Below are 19,466 nucleotides of genomic sequence, written 5' to 3'. Positions count from 1 at the left end.
TTTGGCTGTTCGTGCACACACAAAAAAAAACAATCGAGGCAAGTCAAAGTTCGGAAGCCGAAGTTTACGCTCCTTCATCGGTGATTGGTCAGTAGGGATTCTAAAATTAAATGTTTGTTGTCAATCAATGAGACAACTAATTTTCCATGCACATTTTTTCACTTGAGAAATACTGTACCTAACATCCTAGTTAGATGTAAAAATTGTACGACTAATATTTCTTGAGTTTCGATTCATTTGGACTATTTTGATGAAGTGTATACTGGCTACAGCGTCTCAAGATGGAAAAACAATGCTATTTCCGCATTTCTCGTTTTCAAGCGATGGTCGAAGGTATGCGAGCACACTCGTTCGGTTCGCCTAGCCGATTTCAGCTAGGAGCCAGCTGAGCCGGAGCATGCGGAAGCCATACCCACTACCCCAGCAGGGCTGGGCCTCCATATACACACAGGCACAGCAGGGTCACATGGCCCAGCCCCACTAAAACCAGAAGCCAAGTCCACTCAGAGAAATTCCCAAGCTTTCAGAGCCTCTCAGTTATAATGGCCATGTTGTGGGCCAGGCTGAGGCCTACATTTACTGAATTAATGAGTTGGTTACTGTTATGGGCCGGGCAGCCATGTTCCTTTCCCACCCTGCATTTCAGAGGAGACAAAATTATAATCTCAGGGAAAAAAACATGCATTCTTTAATGAGTAGTACATGCATAATAATAATAATAATAATAATAATAATAATAATAATAACAACAAATCATAATTAATAACACCAACATCTAGCAAGAGCTTTGGTTCTTCTCTAGGTTTCTTCCTAGGTTCCTGCCACTGTGCCTCTACATCGGCATTGCTTGTTCTTTGGGGTATGTATTAGCTTATGTAAAAAGGGTTTTATAAATACATTTGATTGATTGATTAAACTCTAGATAAACTCAGCCTCAATCTAGGCATAGACCCAGTATCTCATTATACATGAACTAATTACAACATAGAAGTTACAGGGGACAGGGGGAGGGGGCTATATGTTGACTCAAAGGGCTGGGATCCTGAGAGAGAGATGTGATAGAGGACAACATTCTCAGGTTCCACCTTAAAAGGGGTAAATAAGAGACATGTGACAAGGGTGTGCACACAGTGTGCACACTATTGCCTCAGTCAAGTACACCATCAGAACTCAACAGGAGTTGTGTGCATTGTGAGAAAACATTGTCTGCCATAGCCATTTGTCAAAGACAGACAACAGAGTTGTTTTGAGTGTGTGTGTGTGTGTGTAAACAGTGGCAGGAAGGCCTTGTTTGAATGCTTATCCTGACTGCACGTATAAAATCGGTCATTATAGACCATTTACATTTGTAGTTTGTATAAACAGGACACTGGAGCATACAAAAAGACAGCAAAGATTACATTCTTTCTCCTGAGGAACTGTAATTGTATTACTGGAAAACAGACATTACCTCAAATGCTTTTCTGAGAAATTACAACTCATACACTTAATTAAAAGGTGAATTCTACAATTTCACAAATGGTGACTATATAACATTTGAAAGGGATTTCCAGTGGAGTAAAACTCAGAGGGCAGAGTTGAACAGTAGAAAATAGCAGGCTTAGGTTTTGCTGTGTTAATTATGCAATTTACCAAAGTAAACCAAGTTGCTCCCGGGGCTGGAGTAATGATATTTTTCCTGTGTACTGAGTCGGACTTTAAACACAAAATAACAGTGGATGGGAGAGGATAAGGGGAAGGTGGGAAGAGTAGAGGCGGCAGCTTGCTCCAGTTCGGCTGGCGCCTAGCCCAGATCCGAAAGAGTGTGCTCTCATACTCCCTTAAAAAGACCTTCACTTGATAAACGAGAAAAAAAGCAACAATAGTATTGTCCATATTGAGATGGCGTAGCCAGTATTTTTTTTTTTTTTAACCAGGAAAAGCCCATTGAGACCGATACTCTCTTTTTCAAGGGAGACCTGGCCAAGACAACATCAACAATCAATACATTACAGAATTAAAACATAACATGAGCCAGTCTAAAAAACATTCACTCCCCTCTGTAACATTTTTATATTTTTAAATCATTTCAGTGGCACTAACATATCTAGATGAAGCATGGACTGTAGACTATTACATGCCTCTGGTGCACAAGAAGAGAAGGCAGTCTTGCCTAATACTGTGAATGTCCTGGGGACTTTAATGAAGTAGCAACCACCTAGCAGCCTGGGAATGGTAACTGCTGGTATACACTTCCTGAAAATAGTCGTAATTATTCTAAGATAGCTCACTTAATTTTGGCATTTTTGCCGGCATTTTTGCCGAGGAGATCTTAGTGCAGTATTTCAAAGATTTTCACGAAATTGAGTCGTCTCTCATTGAATGAAAACCAAGACTTTACTGAAGAATCCCTACTGTTGACCAATCACCGATGAAGGGGCATAGCGACTTCAGCTACCGACTTCGGCTTGCCTCAAGAAAAAAAGGGAAAAAAAACATCACAAAATGCCAGCTGGGAAGTATGTTGACGTCTTAAGGAGGGTGAGAGAAGGAGGGAGGAATAGGTGAACATGGCAGAGTTGCTCAACGGGACAGACATGAACTAAAAGAACATTAACTTAAGAAGCACACACACGCTCGCTCTCTCTCGCTCTCTCTCCAAAGTGTGCTGGGGAGAGAGTGAGAGGAGAAGAAAGTGCTGTGCAGCTGCATCTGAGACTGATTTAGTCTGATCTGTATCAAGGCATGTTTTAATAAAACAACACACACAGGACAGAGCAGACATTAAATGTAGTGAATATTCAATCAACTGTATGAATGGCCAGCCTAGAACATGGTTGAAGTATGACCATTGTAATGACATGCATATGTAAATATTGTACGTCATCGTCCATAACTTCTGTCCAGATTTAGGGGCAAAAATAATTCATGACTAAAGCAAAATAGGATGGGCTTGCACTGTGAAGAGGGCTCCAGCATTTTGGCAGGTAGGTGACCTACATAACAAAAACATGATCATTTCCCGAACGAGTGACTAAAGAAATGTAGGGTAAGCCATAGGATGAATCTATTTCAACGATCTGAGCTGCAGTCAGTCAGTCATTCACACACAGAAACAACCAGCCTTGTGCTGCTGGTGGTTCCTGACTGAGGACAAATCCTCAGAGACCTGACCTTGTCAACAAGCCAAGGATGGGTGGCTTGGCTGGCCTGGGAGTGGCAGGGACATCAAATCTCCCATTTTACAAACCAAACACGCACACTGGGGTAGCTACAGACACCCCAGTTCCTTCTCGAGGAGCCAAAACAGAAACGCCTGCCGAGATGCTGGTTGGTGCAGAGAGCAGGCACCCCTTCCTGGAACCCAAACCCAGGGACCAGGCACCAGTGTGACTGGGGGAGATAAGTATCAATCCACTGACTCAGCAGGAGGGCCAGGGGTGACACACACACAGACCTGCTCTCCCTGCTGTGTGCTTCCCTGCCTGGGAAAACACCACGACACTCCCAGTCAGTACCACAATAATCAACCATCCCTCCTCCCCCATTCATGATCCCTGTGATTATCCAGACACTTTACTCACACACAGACACACCAGTAATAACACACCATACACCAGGAGCAGCATACTGGCAGACTGGGTCGTCTACCTGTCTGAGACAATGAGAGAACATGTCGGGTCGTTCATCTTCCCCAACACACTGTGGTATCACTCCTCCTAGAATCTAGAGAAAATTGAATGTCCATCAATCTAGTCTACAGCTGTGTTTGGTACATTTAGGCTTACATAGATTAGGAATTCTGTAAGAACCCTCAAGTAAGCCGTCAAAATCAATTCTCTATCTAGCCACTATTCTGGGGTCACAGATAGAAAGTGGTGAGAAGAAAATAATGGTGGATTTCAAACAGGGAAAAGGCACCCCCATATCTCTAGGATTTAATGCTGTGATTATGGGTGAGGTCTTTTTTAAGAGGTTGCATGTGATTGAGATTATAGCCAGGCAGTGCATCTCCCCCTCTCCCCTCCCTGTAGCATGTTGTTGCTCTTTCTCTCCGTCTTGCTATAACTAACTGCCTCTGCTGTGCCCGTCAGTCTTCACATTCCTTCCACAAACAAAAGGTATCTATAGGACCGATACCCACTGATAAGATAAGTGCAGCACTTCGAGTATCATTGCTACCAAAACATAACAGCAGGTTGCCCTCTCTTCCTTAACAGCAACCCATGACAAAATAACAAGGGGGAAGACACTTCCAACAAGAGCCTTTTCTGTGCTGTATAAATAAATCTATGGACTTCAAAAGAGAATGGGGGGGGGGGGGGGGGGGGGGGAACTACATCACAGCAGGCCATTTAAGGAGCATTTTAATTAAATCTGTCCCAAGAAATATGTGCATTCTGAGCAGCCATTTTGCATTCCAGTCCCCCTCTTGACCCATTTGGTTTTGAGCAGAGGTTGGGTGCTCTAGCTAGCTATCATACGAGCCAAGACCGAGAAACACCACAGTGCTTATTTCACGATTGTATGCAACACAGCCATGTGGAACTGGAATAGAATATGGCATTGGACAGGCTGAAGGACAGCACCCTTGCCAAGAATGCTCTGAAGGCCCCAGCGGTCAGTGACAAGTGTTCAGCTGCTGCTCATCCAGGGGCAACAGTCAACTCCCCTGGGACGACGGGATCTATCTTGGACCCAGACCGTGTCAGTTTGGGACATCTTAATGAAGTCTCCAGCATGGGTGAGTGCACTCAACAGAAGAGAAAAGGGGTTGGGGAGAGGAAGAAGGGGAAATGCCACTCCCTGGAGAAAATACACAGGATCTCCTCATGTGACGGAGAGAAAAGCCCTGGCTTAGCATCGCAATGTCCACTCATGGTAATAACACAGCGATTACAGAATTCCAGCACTATTCATTAAAATAAAAAGCACACAACAGCTACACATGAAAGCTTTGCAATGTTTCATCATCTAAATGTGTAAAACCTCGTCCCAATAGAAATGTGAAGTTGGAAACAAAATACGTTTGCTTATGTGGGTGATCGTTAATGAGACAATTGATGGCTACAACCATCAAACTAGTAGTAGTAGTTTTAAGGATAATGAAAAACAACTGTGGTGCACATTCATGTTATAAACTTATCGTTCTATTTATCGTTATCGCATCAATTCAGGCAATTTGTCCAGGTATGGATTCTTGTCCTTATCGACCTACTCTAATTCAAACACAATCCAAAACAAACCATGTTTGTACACCAAATGTATGTAAAATATTTCATTAATTTATCATACTACATGTTTTAATATATCTCCATAAGTAACTGTAGTTTATAATGCATGTTATGAATGATTTATGAGAGACTTAGTGTAAACAATTAGGCTACCGTTACATAAGACAGAAGAGCTGTGTGGGTCGAGTTAGAGATTCTCCGGTACTTTTGTCTACTTTTTAGCCAGTATTTCTGAACGTAAAGCTCACGAGTCAAAAAGTGGTCCCGCAAAACTGTGTCACATATGTGCACACGACACTACTCTCTCTCGCTCTGCTGTGTGTGCATCTTGCTAGCTGTCATTCAAATGGTGAGGGACTGAAGCTCATTGGCTAGAACTTGAAATGCTAGGGGGCTGGCCCACCTGGGGGAAAATGGCGTTGCACAGCTTCCAGTAAACAGTCACTTAGGGATTGTGTCTAACTAGGGATTGTGTGGCTCTAATTGTGGTAATACAGTAACTCTGCATGTATGAACTACACATTGACACATCCAGCCCAAAGCAGGAAGTTTAAAATATACTTCCTAGTCACCAAAGTTCTGTGGCATGTCTTTAAGCATAACATGATTGTATTTCACTACTAGATAAACTAGTGACAAAAAAGTGGAGTCTAGATAACTTATATTTTAGAACACTTTGTTATTTTAGAACACTTTGTCTGACCACAACTGAGAGTTCAGCTGCACAAGGGGCCAGGGCTCCTAGCTCCTCTCTTCATGTGGGCCACTTGAGACGCTCTGTCCGCAGGCCCTCTCATGGCACAAAGAAAGAGAGCGAGAGAGACTAGCCCTGTCTGCACGAAAACGTCCAGCAGCTCGCTCTAGCCATAGTTTTTTTTAAAGGACCACAAAGAGCGACCAGTGATACTGGAAAACAAAAACATCCCGTCTCCAGGCCACAGAGAAGCCTAATTGCCCCCCCCCCCCCCCCCCCCCATCGCTGATGTAAATGTGAGATGTGTAATCATCATCAAAGGAAAACAGAAGACGTACCGCTCTGAGTGAGTCCACTAAGGCCACAGGGACTCGTCCTCATAATTACCACAGCCTCTCCAGTCATACATGAGAGGGAGAACAAGAGCACAGACTGCAAAGCCTTTCAACCCCATTGCTTTCACTAATTTCACTACTCTTCTTTCACCCTGAAAACACAAGCATGTGGCCTATTTTTAGAGCGAGCTGATACAATAAATTATTTGTATTTTGTTGTGTTGTATTCAGCGAGTGTAAACAGTGAAAGGCAAGGGAGGGATGAGGACAGAATTAAAATGTAGTGTGGAAGAAGAGTTAATGTCTTCATTTTCATGCAGGCTGCATGAGCTGGATTAATGGGGTTTCACACAGCTTTTGAAATGTTGGCAACAAACACGTCCACTCCTACTTCGTGCTCCAGCAGAAACACTACTATGGAAATGCTGTTGCTACTACTACTGTGCTGAGTGAGCTCTCCCTAATCCCTTTCTCAGATAAACATGAGGCTGTGCTGCACACTTCCTCCAAGACAGGAAATGCATTATGATGAGGACAATAATAAGTAAACAATTATTATGTGACACTGAAAAAACTACAATTACGTGACCATGACATGGATAATGAACAGAATTCTTACATCTTTTCTGGTTATTAGGGTTTGATTTCAGCATTCTTGACCTTTGACAGAGATTATGTCACCACAACTACAGATGTGATCATGGCCTGTTCCAGGTGTCACAACACTGGTCTAGAAACAGCCTATTAATTCAGATCATTCTCTGTGTCCTTCATTACTCAATGTGACTCTGACCACTGGAATATGCGTGGTGAAATTCCTCTGGGCGAAGTCGTAGTACACATGGGCCTGTGACAGGACAGATAAAACCATAGGCATTCAAGTTACACTTTTCACACAACATTGCTGGCATTACTCAAAGCTAGAGAGATATTGCATGTGTGGTGTGTTGTACTACAAACATCTATAGGAGTTAAATAGTTATGTGAAGTGAATTAGGGGGGGGGGGGGGGGGTATGCACTGCTTAATGTGGCCTAAAAGCTATTCCTTAATCAAGCAGTGATCCCAAACAACAGCCCCTAACTCAAAGTAAGGTATCCTATAATGAAAACATAATAGTTCAAGCAGAGGTGATGTATTCAGATTGAACAAGTGGGCCAGAGAGTGACGGCCAAATGAACCAGAAGGCTTATTTCTTAGTGAACACATGCTGGTAGCAACACATTCTAAAACAGATGATAGCCTTCTTGACAGACCAAACACCATCCAGCAAACAGAACGTTACACTTCAGTTGTCACTTGCACTTACTTTATTTCAATGGACAGTTTAAATATCTAAAGTATGTTGTAGTGTGACACACCACATAGGACAACCCTGCATTACATCACCTGAGATGGTTCCACCTGAACTGGAAAAACAGACCAAACCTGAATTTCATTAGTGTGAAACTACATTACACATTCCTAGGTTGTCAGACAACTGTGTGACAGAGGAAATGATTGACATACTAGAAAACATTGGTATTGTTGTAATTTGTGGATAAACCTATTTACAACCACTCCCAAAATATGTTGCTACCAGCTTTCACCTGGTCAAACAAGGTTGAAACAACTCAAACCACTAGAACTGATACATAACGTACTTGAATCCACATGGATTTGACAAGCTATGCCCCAGTCTAGTCAATCTGAACCCTACGCAGTGTGTGTGGAGCAATAGCATGTACAGTTGAGATGTGTCTAAATTGACCCGGTTCACACGAAAATCTGCATAAGCCCAGTAAACAAACATGATTGCCTGGTGAATGACGCCGAGATAAAACTACGGGTTGTAGTACGGGTTGTAGTTCACTATTGGTTCAATCGTGTCATTGTATCAAGACTATGAAATAATTGATTAACACTGGACATTATTTTACCCCGGCTTTGATTGTCGGTAAACCAACCATTACAGTGTTGCAAGGCATTACTGTGATATGGTCCATTCAAATAAAGTTTGCCAGAGTAACTGTTTTCACTGCTAAGTCAAACTGAAAATTGTAACTAACCATCAGCATTGAAGAAATGGTATGTGGTCCCCATATGTAGATGGTCCACAGGTGTTTTATTGGGGCACCTCCGACAATAATATGCATACAAGTTGTCAGTTTAGTGAGTCATCTGTTCAGTGAACCCGTTCTGTTTTGCTTATTTTCAAAACATTATAAAATCCTGAATGTTTCATCATCAATACCTCCCTGGTCGCATGAATGACGTTCACCTAACGTAAATAAAGTTGAGGATAACGTTCGATCATGTCGATCTCATTGACCCCTGACAACATTGACAGAGACACAAACTAGACGAACAATCTGATGTTGATAGTATTTCCCAGTTTCCCTTGAAGAGAATATTATGCATTCGGCGCAAAATAAAATATACTTCATAACTTTTTTTCTGTAGTTCCGTCGGGTATCCTACCTTAGAAGCTGTTTTGGCAGACATTTTACTTGCTAGCTCCGCTCCCAAAGTAGCAAGTTAGTGTTAGTATTATCACTTCAACCAAAGCACAAAATTCCTTCTTCTGAATTTCTCCCAGCTGCCGCCACGCCGGGCAATAATATTTTATTTTTTCAGGACGTCGAGAAACATGACCCAAATGTGTGTGTGAAAAGTCCAAAGTTCATTATCTTTCGTAGTTTGCCTTAAACGTAACTTTACCCTACATGTCTATACATCTGCAATTAATCCGTTTAAAATAACCAACTCAAATACGTTGCCTTAATGTATTTTCTCTTAAGAATGTTGACTGAAACGTTTGAAGAAAATGTAGATAACACTTCGTCCGTAAATCCAAAGCAGTAAAACTGCAATGGCAGGCTTTGTATGCCTCTCCCTGCTCGATTCTCTCCTCTCCAACCAACGATCGTGACTTGTCTGACTGGAAGAGTCCATTGCACCTCTGTAGGGGTGATGGTACTGGATGGAAGCCTGGGCATTGCCATTTAACTAAATATACTTATTCTAAACAAAATATTATGATTATGCATGTATGTCGGACATTCAGGTCAAACGTATACGTTATAGTTATATATTAATTTACCCGTATAAACTATTCTTAATGCAACAACAAAAAAACGGATATCACTATTTTTCTTGATAATGAACTATGCGGACCATGGACAATTGTGAAGAGAGGAGAGGGGACTTCGCTGATGTGATGCTGCTGAACGTTCACTTTTACTGGGTGACTGACAGGCCTGCCGTGTTTATTTACTATAATGAAGCACAGTACTTGTAAACTCCTAAAACACCTGGGTCACCTAACATATCCAGATAAATTGTAAATACATTGATTTATACAATCCTTGAGACATAAAACGTAGAACTATTCTTGCAAAAATATCTTGCAATAGGACTTAATAACTTGTAATATGTCTGGAAACACTATTTTATATTATTATGTGACTTTGCAACCACACTAGTTGGTGGCATGGCAGACAAGTCTGGGACACAGTCTACAGTTTCATAAGTAAAAGTCATAAACCAAAGAAAAATGTTTCAGGTCAACTATCAACTGAAAATCCAGTCCATGACTTTAAGTTAGGTTTTTGTGTGGTTGATAACCAACCACACAGGAAACCAAGCGGGCCATAGCTGTCATTCAGAATACTTCCTATGGCTTTCCGGAATCAACCCACAGGATGCGCTGAACCTCAGAGCTCAGCTTGCATTGTTTCAAAGTAAACAACACACTGTAGGGCTATATCTCTCAATGTAAAATAAATCAGTTAATATCTTACTTGTAAAGAAATCAGAAGTAGCTTCAGCCTGTGACATAACATTTCAAGAACAACGATGACTACATGCACTGTATATAGACTTTTTCAATTGAATTATTGGCTGTATGTTTGTTTATTCCATGTGTAACTCTGTGTTGTTGTTTGTGTCGCACTGCATTGCTTTATCTTGGCCAGGTCGCAGTTGAAAATGAGAACTTGTTCTCAACTAGCCTACCTGGTTAAATAAAGGTGAAATAAAAGAAATAAAAGAATAAAAAATATTCATCTAAGTAACCACTTTGCTCAGAGCGCACAGAGCTTCTCTATTTCCATCCCAAGCAGCCATTTTGACAAACCAGGAAATCACGTTCACACACTGCTTCTGACTTTTCTTACATGTACAGCTGGCGCAGGCCAGAGGTGCCCTGTAGGTGTGGATGGTCTTGGGTTAATTTGCCACCAGACCAAATCCAACAAAGCAAAAACATAAAGCAGTTTGACAGACAGGACTTGATGCATCGTGCGAACAGCTCTCAGCCATGGTATTTTGGCCATATACCACACCTCCTTGACCTTATTGCTTAAATATAACATTCAGCCTACAACTAAATAATGCACTCTCAAATTACTATATATTAACTGTATTTGTCAGTGTCTAACAATCTAATCTATCTAATATGAGGTTGGACACAAAAGTAAAACATCAAAAGAACAATGAATCTACATTTGTATCAGTATTTTTTTTAAAGCACGTTTGTTATATCTGCAATATGAATGAATGACCACATACTAGTATAGATGCCAGCCGCTCTGTCCTCCTGTAACGGTAACTTCGTCCCGCATCCACCAGGGAAGATATCAGAATGTTCAGCATTCTATCTCTCTCAAATAACCAGGCTAATTTGCTGTTCTAAAAGTAAACAAGCTGGAGCTAGAACATTTTAATCAATCTACCCCAAACGCTGTAACCCAAAGAAACAGAGAGAAGAGTACTGCTGCCTGCTTTAGAGACAAATACAGACCTGCAGTATCTCCTGATGGAGAAGAGAGAGGGGCATTTGTGACACTAAAACGTGATCAAAGGCAGCTTTGTCCTGCATGGCTGCCCCCCCCCCCCCCCCCCCCTCCAGTACCCAGAGCAGAAAAGCACAAAACTGCTCTGGAGCTCAGGTGCTGCCTTCTCATGGAAGAGCAGGCAAATGAAAAACACTTTGCCACAGAATAGGCCGGAACACATAGACACAAAACAGGCACACGTTAGTGAGGAGAACGCTTCACAGAGTTATGCTCGCCTGCCCCAGCATCCCCAGAGCAGAAAACTCTTAACGTGCAGTGAAATAACATGAAGCACATACCCTGAACTGCACTGTGTCCTAACTGGATTATACATGAAAATAGACCTACAACACCATTGTTGTAGGTGTAGCACTGGCATAGGACATTTTCAGCTTTAGAAAAGCCATTGTTGTAGGTGTAGTATAGCCCTTCTATCTCAGCTTTAGAAAAGCCATTGTTGTAGGTGTAGTATAGCCCTTCTATCTCAGCTTTAGAAAAGCCATTGTTGTAGGTGTAGTATAGCCCTTCTATCTCAGCTTTAGAAAAGCCATTGTTGTAGGTGTAGTATAGCCCTTCTATCTCAGCTTTAGAAAAGCCATTGTTGTAGGTGTAGTATAGCCCTTCTATCTCAGCTATAGAAAAGCCATTGTTGTAGGTGTAGTATAGCCCTTCTATCTCAGCTATAGAAAAGCCATTGTTGTAGGTGTAGTATAGCCCTTCGATCTCAGCTTTAGAAAAGCCATTGTTGTAGGTGTAGTATAGCCCTTCTATCTCAGCTTTAGAAAAGCCATTGTTGTAGGTGTAGTATAGCCCTTCGATCTCAGCTTTAGAAAAGGTGGATGAGAGTGAAAGGGAGAACAATAAACACAGGCCAAGCTATAACACCTTAGAACAACCAATCTGAGGGAGAGGTCAAGATCTAGAGGCCAGTTCCTGCCAACAACAGCCGCCTTTGATAAGTCGACAATTGTTTTCTTTCCACATTTTTGCCCTTGAAGTTCTTCCATAAAAAGTAGCCTACATGTCAACCCACTCAGATATGTAATTTCACAAATGTGTATCCTTTTCTCAAATACAGCCAGGTAATGAGGACAGTATAATCAAACTTGGGGTTTAGGCTACTCCTATTTCTTACTGTTATCTGTAGACATATTATACTATATATTCTTGGGGAAAGGGGAGAATAGTTGATTATTACTTGGGAGACACAAAAAGTCAAAGTAATAATCTAGAATGAAGCCAACATGTCATTCATGATTATGTAGGAGCATATCTTTCCCCAAACTCACAAAGTAAGAAAAGCGGGAAAAAATAGAGGGAAAAGAGAGGGAAAGTAATCCCCCTGTTCTAATAACACCATGCTAGTTGAGTCAGTATAGGGAGGAGGAAGTCAGGGTCCTGTTTCACTGTCCGTCCATCTTCATCTGGGCTGAATTAAGATCTGATTGGTAGTTTGTCTTATCTTCCCTTGACTCTATTGACTCTGGAAATGCTTGCCTTGGTTACGGCTCTAGAAGGGTACTGTGTTCTGTTTCCACTGTTAATGAGAACCCTCTGAAGGTCAGGGCCTGGAGGAGTGGAGTCAAACCAGCAGCAAGGTGTTCCTTTAGTAATTCTTACTGGACAATATCCAGCGGGGCACACTAAGACTAAGACCCAGTTGCCTACTAGGGCACACAAGGACAAAGACCCACTTGTACTTTCCAATGGAGAATAGCCAAATTGAAGCTTGAGAAAAAATATATATATTTTCTGTGCCTACAGCATTTCTCCTCAAATTATTGGTTTAATCTGCATCTAGCCTACATTTAACATTGTTTTATATGCATTTGAAAACCTACCGATCGATTGGAGCTTACCATGTGAAATGTCCTCCAAGGAAAGACTAGCTATTAAATGAAGGTCAAATAAAGGGGTTGTCCATAGCTGGCCTTTCTTTCTTATACTTGGATTTAATCAGGTATTTTTTCAAAACAATACAGCAAAAACTGAAACAATGAAACTAAATAATAAATAAAAGCAAACAGAAGTCGCCATCCAATAGGTACATAATAATACATAACATTGTGATATTGTGTTGTTAACAAGATATTAGTTAATCCAGTCTTCCTAGTATGTGAATGATATCCATTTCTCACAGTTATTATTGAATACAGGTTTTTGGAGTCTGAAGGCATATGTCAAGCTTTCCATATTAATGACTTCTTGGATTAAACTTTGCTATTCTTCACATTTTGGGGCTTCTACTTTATACCAGTTCTTGGTAGTGGCTTTTGTACTTGCAGCAAGGTTAACTTTGATCAGGTATCTGTCCCTGCTCATCACACCTTCTGGAACATTACAGGTCAAGTTCTAGGGACTTCATATCCCAGGACATCTTTTAACACCAAACATACATGATCCCAAAAACAATGACATATTCTGACATTCCCCCCAAAAATGGGTGTGGTTGGCATGGCTGTTGTATATCTAGCGGTTGACTTGTGATTCTAGGAGTGATTTAAAAAAATAAAAAATACGGTTAATTTTCCCCCAAAAAACTCTCTCCATGTTCTTAAGTTGTTGAGTACTGCATATATTGTCCCAGTCTTCATCTGAGATGTCTATATACAGTTCCTTTCCCCATTTTGCTTTAATATAAAGAGCTGACTCTTTTCTAGAGGCTATCAGGCCATGACAGAGTGAAGAGATTGTCTTGGACATTGCTTGTTTATATGCATTTCGAATCACATGGATAGTCACATTTGGGATTGAAGAAGGTTCTGTAATTTGGTTGTAATTTGGTTGAAAAAGGTTCTGACTCTTTTTCAAAATAGTCCCTTAACTGTAAGTCTCTGAATAAATCTTATTTTTCCATACAATATTTCTCCTTTAAATTCTCCATCCTCTACAGTCCTTACATTTTTTATCATACTGTAGATACCTGGTTTAAATTTTGGATCAAAAGTAAACCATTTCAATGTTCAGATTTCCTTTTCCAGCTTGCGTTGTTTCACCATCCTGAAACCAGAGGTCTAGTGTAAATGATGATTTAGGGTTCAGTATTAATGTCCCAAATGTGTCTTTATCCCCAGCTACAGACTGGATTGGGCGACCTTGAACGGCAACCTTGACATCTTTCCATGTAGCACTGTGTTGTGAGTCACAATAGCTGGCCTCTAATTTGTGATCGTTAAACAAATTCCTCAAATCCCATCGAGAAATTGAGGAACATTTTGGCAAGATTTGTCTCATATGACACAAACAGTAGAACAGCACCGTATTTTGGTTTCAGCTCTCGCTTTCATCGCATTGTCAAGGAGTCAACAGAAAAGGCTTTCATAAGGTGTGAGAAAGGTTGAGAGAAGGAGAGAGGCTTTGTCCTATTGTACTTATAACTCATGCCTTCATCCTTAAGTGCCAATAGACCTGTCGTTCCATTAAACGCGTCAATGTGTTCTTGTTACATCTCTCCTCCAATCCACACAGTAATTGCATGGGCATTCCATCAATCAATTATATTGGCAGCAACATCATCAAGTCATTGTTTATGGCACGGCGTTGTGCAGGAATGCAGTGGAGGGCTTTGTGGATGGGGGAAGTGTTTAGTCTGTGTTTGAACAGCCAACTCTCTCTGGCCTCACTCAATTTGATCAGTGCGACTGGAGTGCTGGGACACTAGGAAATAAAGACAGGGGTTTATACAGGTGTAAACGTTAACAGACACAGCTTAACTTAACAAAATATGGCAAGTGTGTGTGTGTGTGTCACCCCTATGCTATTTGTTATTAGTAGTCCAATTCCATGGTCATGGCCTCAATTATTCAGTCTCTCCTGGTTCACACAACCCATTTAGTATCATTCTTCAAGGCTACATGCTTTCATCACATGAAAGACAGGGTGGAAAAAGCACTGCCTTCAACAACATTTCCATTCTAAAGAAACTGTAATAAATGGTAATTGGGAAAAGTTGTGAAGTATCATGAGGTGTGAACTTCACTGCTGCCCAAATATATTTTTTATGGAATTCCAAATTGAAATGAATAGAGTAAATAACAGGCCTAAATACAGTATATTAAGTCATTATCATATTAAACATCATCAGTCCAGGGCAGTCAGTCCATTACTGTCTATTCTTGGGCTTATTTCCATTTCACTCTCCCTATTGCAGCTATCTAATTTGCTTCTGCTTCCTTTCTAATAACTATGTGATAGGATTTGGGCAATACTGAGTTCCGCAATTACATTGTTGTTAAAAATGTATATTGTTTAAGGGGATCATTGCTGTGATGTGATTCATACTTCAATACTACGAACATCTGACAACTAACTTGATTAAAAAGAGAAACAATTTAAAGATCAAACTCAAATAGATTCCAATAATGCAGTTTACAGTGCCTCTCAATATTCTGAGAAGAACACTGAGTTCTGACGAGGATATATTAAGCTTTTGCATTGCGAGTGAATTACCATAGTAATTACTGACAGTAAACCATTAGGCTGCTTTCATCTTGCGGAGCAGAAATACAAATTGCTGTACTGATCATTCATCTAAAAAAACTTCCTCTCTTTTCCCTTTCTCAATTGATATGGTTAGCAGAGCACATTTAGCCAAACAACAGGCTGGAGGCAGCAGCAGGGCTGGCTGGCATCCCTCCACTCAGCTGCACAAGCACTTTAACCCACTATGGCTCGAGCATACTCACTAATAGCCTCCCCAGCAAAGCAACTGGGAGCAGCAAGATGAGGTAACCTTCAATTCAAATTAGCCTTATCGTTATACTCAAAAGATTCTATTTCTGTGCGAGATGAATTATACATTCCGGAGATAGGAAAAAAATAATTTAATGAGTTTGAAACTAAGTGAGTGCCGTATCTAAATGTGTTTTCTTCCCAAGTTAGCTGTGCTATTTAGAGGTGATGACGTGATCCCATTGTTTGCGTTACAATGAGAGAGTGAAATTGAAAACAATGCTCTGAAGATCCCAGAATGCATTTTGTTGAATTTACGAGGCAGTAAATACTTCACGAGAAACAACGTGACCTTTGCCTCATTGTTGAGACGTTTCTAAATGACATTACTAGAACTCAAATGTTTTGTTTTTAGCATCTTTATATATTTATAACGGTAAATATAACATTCTCATCACAATTCCTGCATTTGTTTTCCTCCAAATGGTGACGCGATGTTTCATACTAAGCACTTGGCGTAATCATTGCGTCATGGCGTAAACATTTTCTCTATACTGTGATAACCCTCTATCTTTTCAGACATGGATGTCAATAATTTAACCAGACAGTGACATTAAAAAGTTAACTGAAATCAAAGTCAATGAATGTACATTATACAATGACAACTCTAGGGGATACAAAACACAATCGTGTTTATTGACATTTGAGGACCGTCCCTTACTGTTCTTAAGGTTTAACAAAGCACACAGTGTGCTCCAGTCCGCTGACAATGACTTCCTGTAAAACTTGCTGTTGTGGATGACAACACTAATGACAACAGTGTGGAGCCCAATCAGAGGGTTGTCCGAGAAAAGCACACTCAAACATACACACATACACACGTCATGTGCAACTCTGTGTAGTAGCTCCTTATCTTCCAGAGACTCCATTCAAAGCTGCCTGGCACTGCAGTATCAGCAGAAATGATGCGTGGGGTGCTGAGTGCAGAGGCAGGAAACACCTATTCTTTACCAGCAACAGCAAAGTGTGTAAATAATCTCTGCAGGACAGGTCCTTCATAAATAAAGGTGAAAAAAGGAGAGCCTCTTCCTGGAAGATAATTGGGAGGATTCTTCTGGGAAATTGCTGCTTGTTTTTCACTGTCCTGAGAGAGGGAGGTTCCAGACTGCTGCTGGGAGTCTAGGACATCAGTAAACACCACTCTGTAGGCTGAGGTCTTACAGTGCAAATGGACGTGAACTACATCTCCACTGGCATAACATTCCCCTCACATTATCACTGACATGGGCAGAGGGGAGGGAACCTACCAGTCTCCCTCACAGAGACCTCCAGGACGAGAGAGGCTGTACTGTTACCTTCACTGTAAACGGTTCATGTGTTCAATGTGAGACGGTAAAGAGTTGGTGTCACAAAAACAACAGTTGAAAAGTCTGGGCTGCTGCTATGGCTGTCTCCTGTAATGCAGTGATGTGAAAGACAAAACAAAAGAGGAGCTCTCCTTTCGTGAGAAGTGGTGCCTATACTAACGTGTGTATTTTTGTGTTGTGTGTGTGTTTGTTTTTGTGTATGTGTGTACGTTTTAGCCTGGAAGGGCGGCTATAGGCATGGAGCTGGGGGAAACAGGACAGGACACAAGGAGGTGTTCCTCTGGTATTTCCTGAGGGAGGAAGCTTAACAAGCGTGCATACACATGCAGGCACACACGCCATGGCTATATTGACATAATGATGTGGTCAAGGTTCAGTGGTCCCCCAGTGCTTAGCTCATTCGTCTTCACTCACAATGGCCACAAATTCCTGAGACAGTGCACGTAAAATGGTATTACCGTCGCACAGCGGCATGAAATCCACATTTTACCCTGCATAACATAACTAAATCCTCAGTCCTCACTAGAATACAATTACAAGTCAATTACGTGTCAAATGTCACTTTCACATCTACTGCGAACTGTCTTCAGTAAAACTTGAGCTGCAGTTGTTTCAGAAAACAGGCCATAACTCTTACTGTCTACCAGCTCTGCAGCAAATGCACCTGTCCATTCTCTGTTCCACTGTGCATTCACACTTATGTGTACTGTATGTATGCACACACACACACACGCACGCGCACACACGCACGCACACGCACGCACACACGCACACACGCACGCACACACACACACTACATTCAAGGACCAGGCAGTACAAAACCTTTATCTTGGACAGGGAAGTTAATTCTGTTCTGCTCTGATTGTAATTCAAGGGCCTGCCCTCTCACCTTTATCTGGAGTGATTCAGTAGCTAACCTTTCCATTATGGAGAGAGAGAGAGCCCAGGGGTCGATACCGTAGAGCAGCACGTGTACGGTACTTCAGAAAGTGGAGGAGCAGCAGAGGGGTGGGCCCTGAGCAGTGGGAGAGAGGGAGGAAGAGAGGGAAGGAGAGAGATGGGGGGTAGGTGCACTGGACAAGGTCATACAGTGGGATAAACAAGGGCATTCCTCAGTGGCCCCTATCTGTATGTCACGGCTGGAACAGATCAATGAGCACAGCCGACAAAAACACCTGAAACTGTTTCTATTCCATGGAGTCAGTCAAAACGTTGAATTCACACAGTGGACAGAAGCAGCACTTTACATCATTCTACTCCAAGGCTGCAGTGTCTGCAATCAAAACACTGTTCAAATTCACAGAGCTCTGAGGGTCAATAATATATCATGGCACAGTAACCATTTCAGCCAGTGTTTCTTGACAGGTGTTTCTTGACAATTGTTTACAGACAGATTATTTCACTTATAATTCACTGTATCACAATTCCAGTGGATCAGAAGTTAACATACACTAAGTTGACTGTGCCTTTAAAACAGCTTGGAAAATTCCAGAAAATTATGTCATGGCTTTAGAAGCTTCCGATAGGCTAATTGACATCATTTGAGTCAATTGGAGGTGTACCTTTGGATGAATTTCAAGGCCTACCTTCAAACTCAGTGCCTCTTTGCTTGACATCATTGGAAAATCAAAAGAAATCAGCCAAGACCTCGGGAAAATAAATGGTAGACCACAAGTCTGGTTCATCCTTGGGAGCAATTTCCAAACACCTGAAGGTACCACGTTCATCTGTACAAACATTCGTATGTAAGTATAAACACCATGGGACCACGCAGCCGTCATACCGCTCAGGAAAGAGACGCATTCTGTCTCCTAGAGATGAAAGTACTTTGGTGTGAAAAGTGCAAATCAATCCCAGAACAACAGCAAAGGACCTTGTGAAGATGCTGGAGGAAACAGGTACAAAAGTATCTGTATCCACAGTAAAACAAGTCCTATATCGACATAACCTGAAAGGCCGCTCAGCAAGGAAGAAGTCACTGCTCCAAAACCGCCATAAAAAAGCCAGACTACGGTTTGCAACTGCACATGGGGACAAAGATCGTACTTTTTGGAGAAATGTGCTCTGGTCTGATGAAACAAAAATAGAACTGTTTGGCCATAATAACCATTGTTATGTTTGGAGGAAAAAGAGGGATGCTTACAAGCCGAAGAACACCATCCCAACCGTGAAGCACGGGGATGGCAGCATCATGTTGTGGGGGTGCTTTACTGCAGGAGGGACTGGTGCACTTCACAAAATAGATGGCATCATGAGGAGGAAAATTACGTGGATATATCGAAGCAACATCTCAAGACATCAGTCAAGAAGTTAAAGCTTGGTCGCAAATGGGTCTTCCAAATAGACAATGACACCAAACATACTTCCAAA

At 41.5% G+C, this 19,466-nt stretch overlaps 1 protein-coding gene across 12 annotated transcripts in view; it reads right to left on the bottom strand.

Annotated features, from left to right (window-relative positions):
• The window catches only part of LOC110506437 (tight junction protein ZO-1), a 153,132-nt gene that overhangs the window by 86,422 nt on the left and 47,244 nt on the right, over positions 1-19,466 (bottom strand). Inside the window, exon 1 of one of the 12 annotated variants that reach the window (XM_036963736.1) lies at positions 8,702-9,141. The exons of 10 other annotated variants lie outside the window; for them this stretch is intronic. In XM_036963736.1, the coding sequence (XP_036819631.1) occupies positions 8,702-8,725 (24 nt within the window). In that variant the 5' untranslated portion in view covers positions 8,726-9,141. Of the gene's footprint in view, positions 1-8,701; positions 9,142-19,466 lie in introns of those variants that run through there. One more of the 12 variants, XM_036963737.1, reaches the window with a different exon arrangement.

This window comes from Oncorhynchus mykiss, chromosome 26 (genome assembly GCF_013265735.2).
Source record: "Oncorhynchus mykiss isolate Arlee chromosome 26, USDA_OmykA_1.1, whole genome shotgun sequence".
Lineage (NCBI taxonomy): Eukaryota > Metazoa > Chordata > Actinopteri > Salmoniformes > Salmonidae > Oncorhynchus > Oncorhynchus mykiss.
Note: the sequence above shows the minus strand (reverse complement) of the source record. Positions and strands in the feature narration are given on the sequence as shown.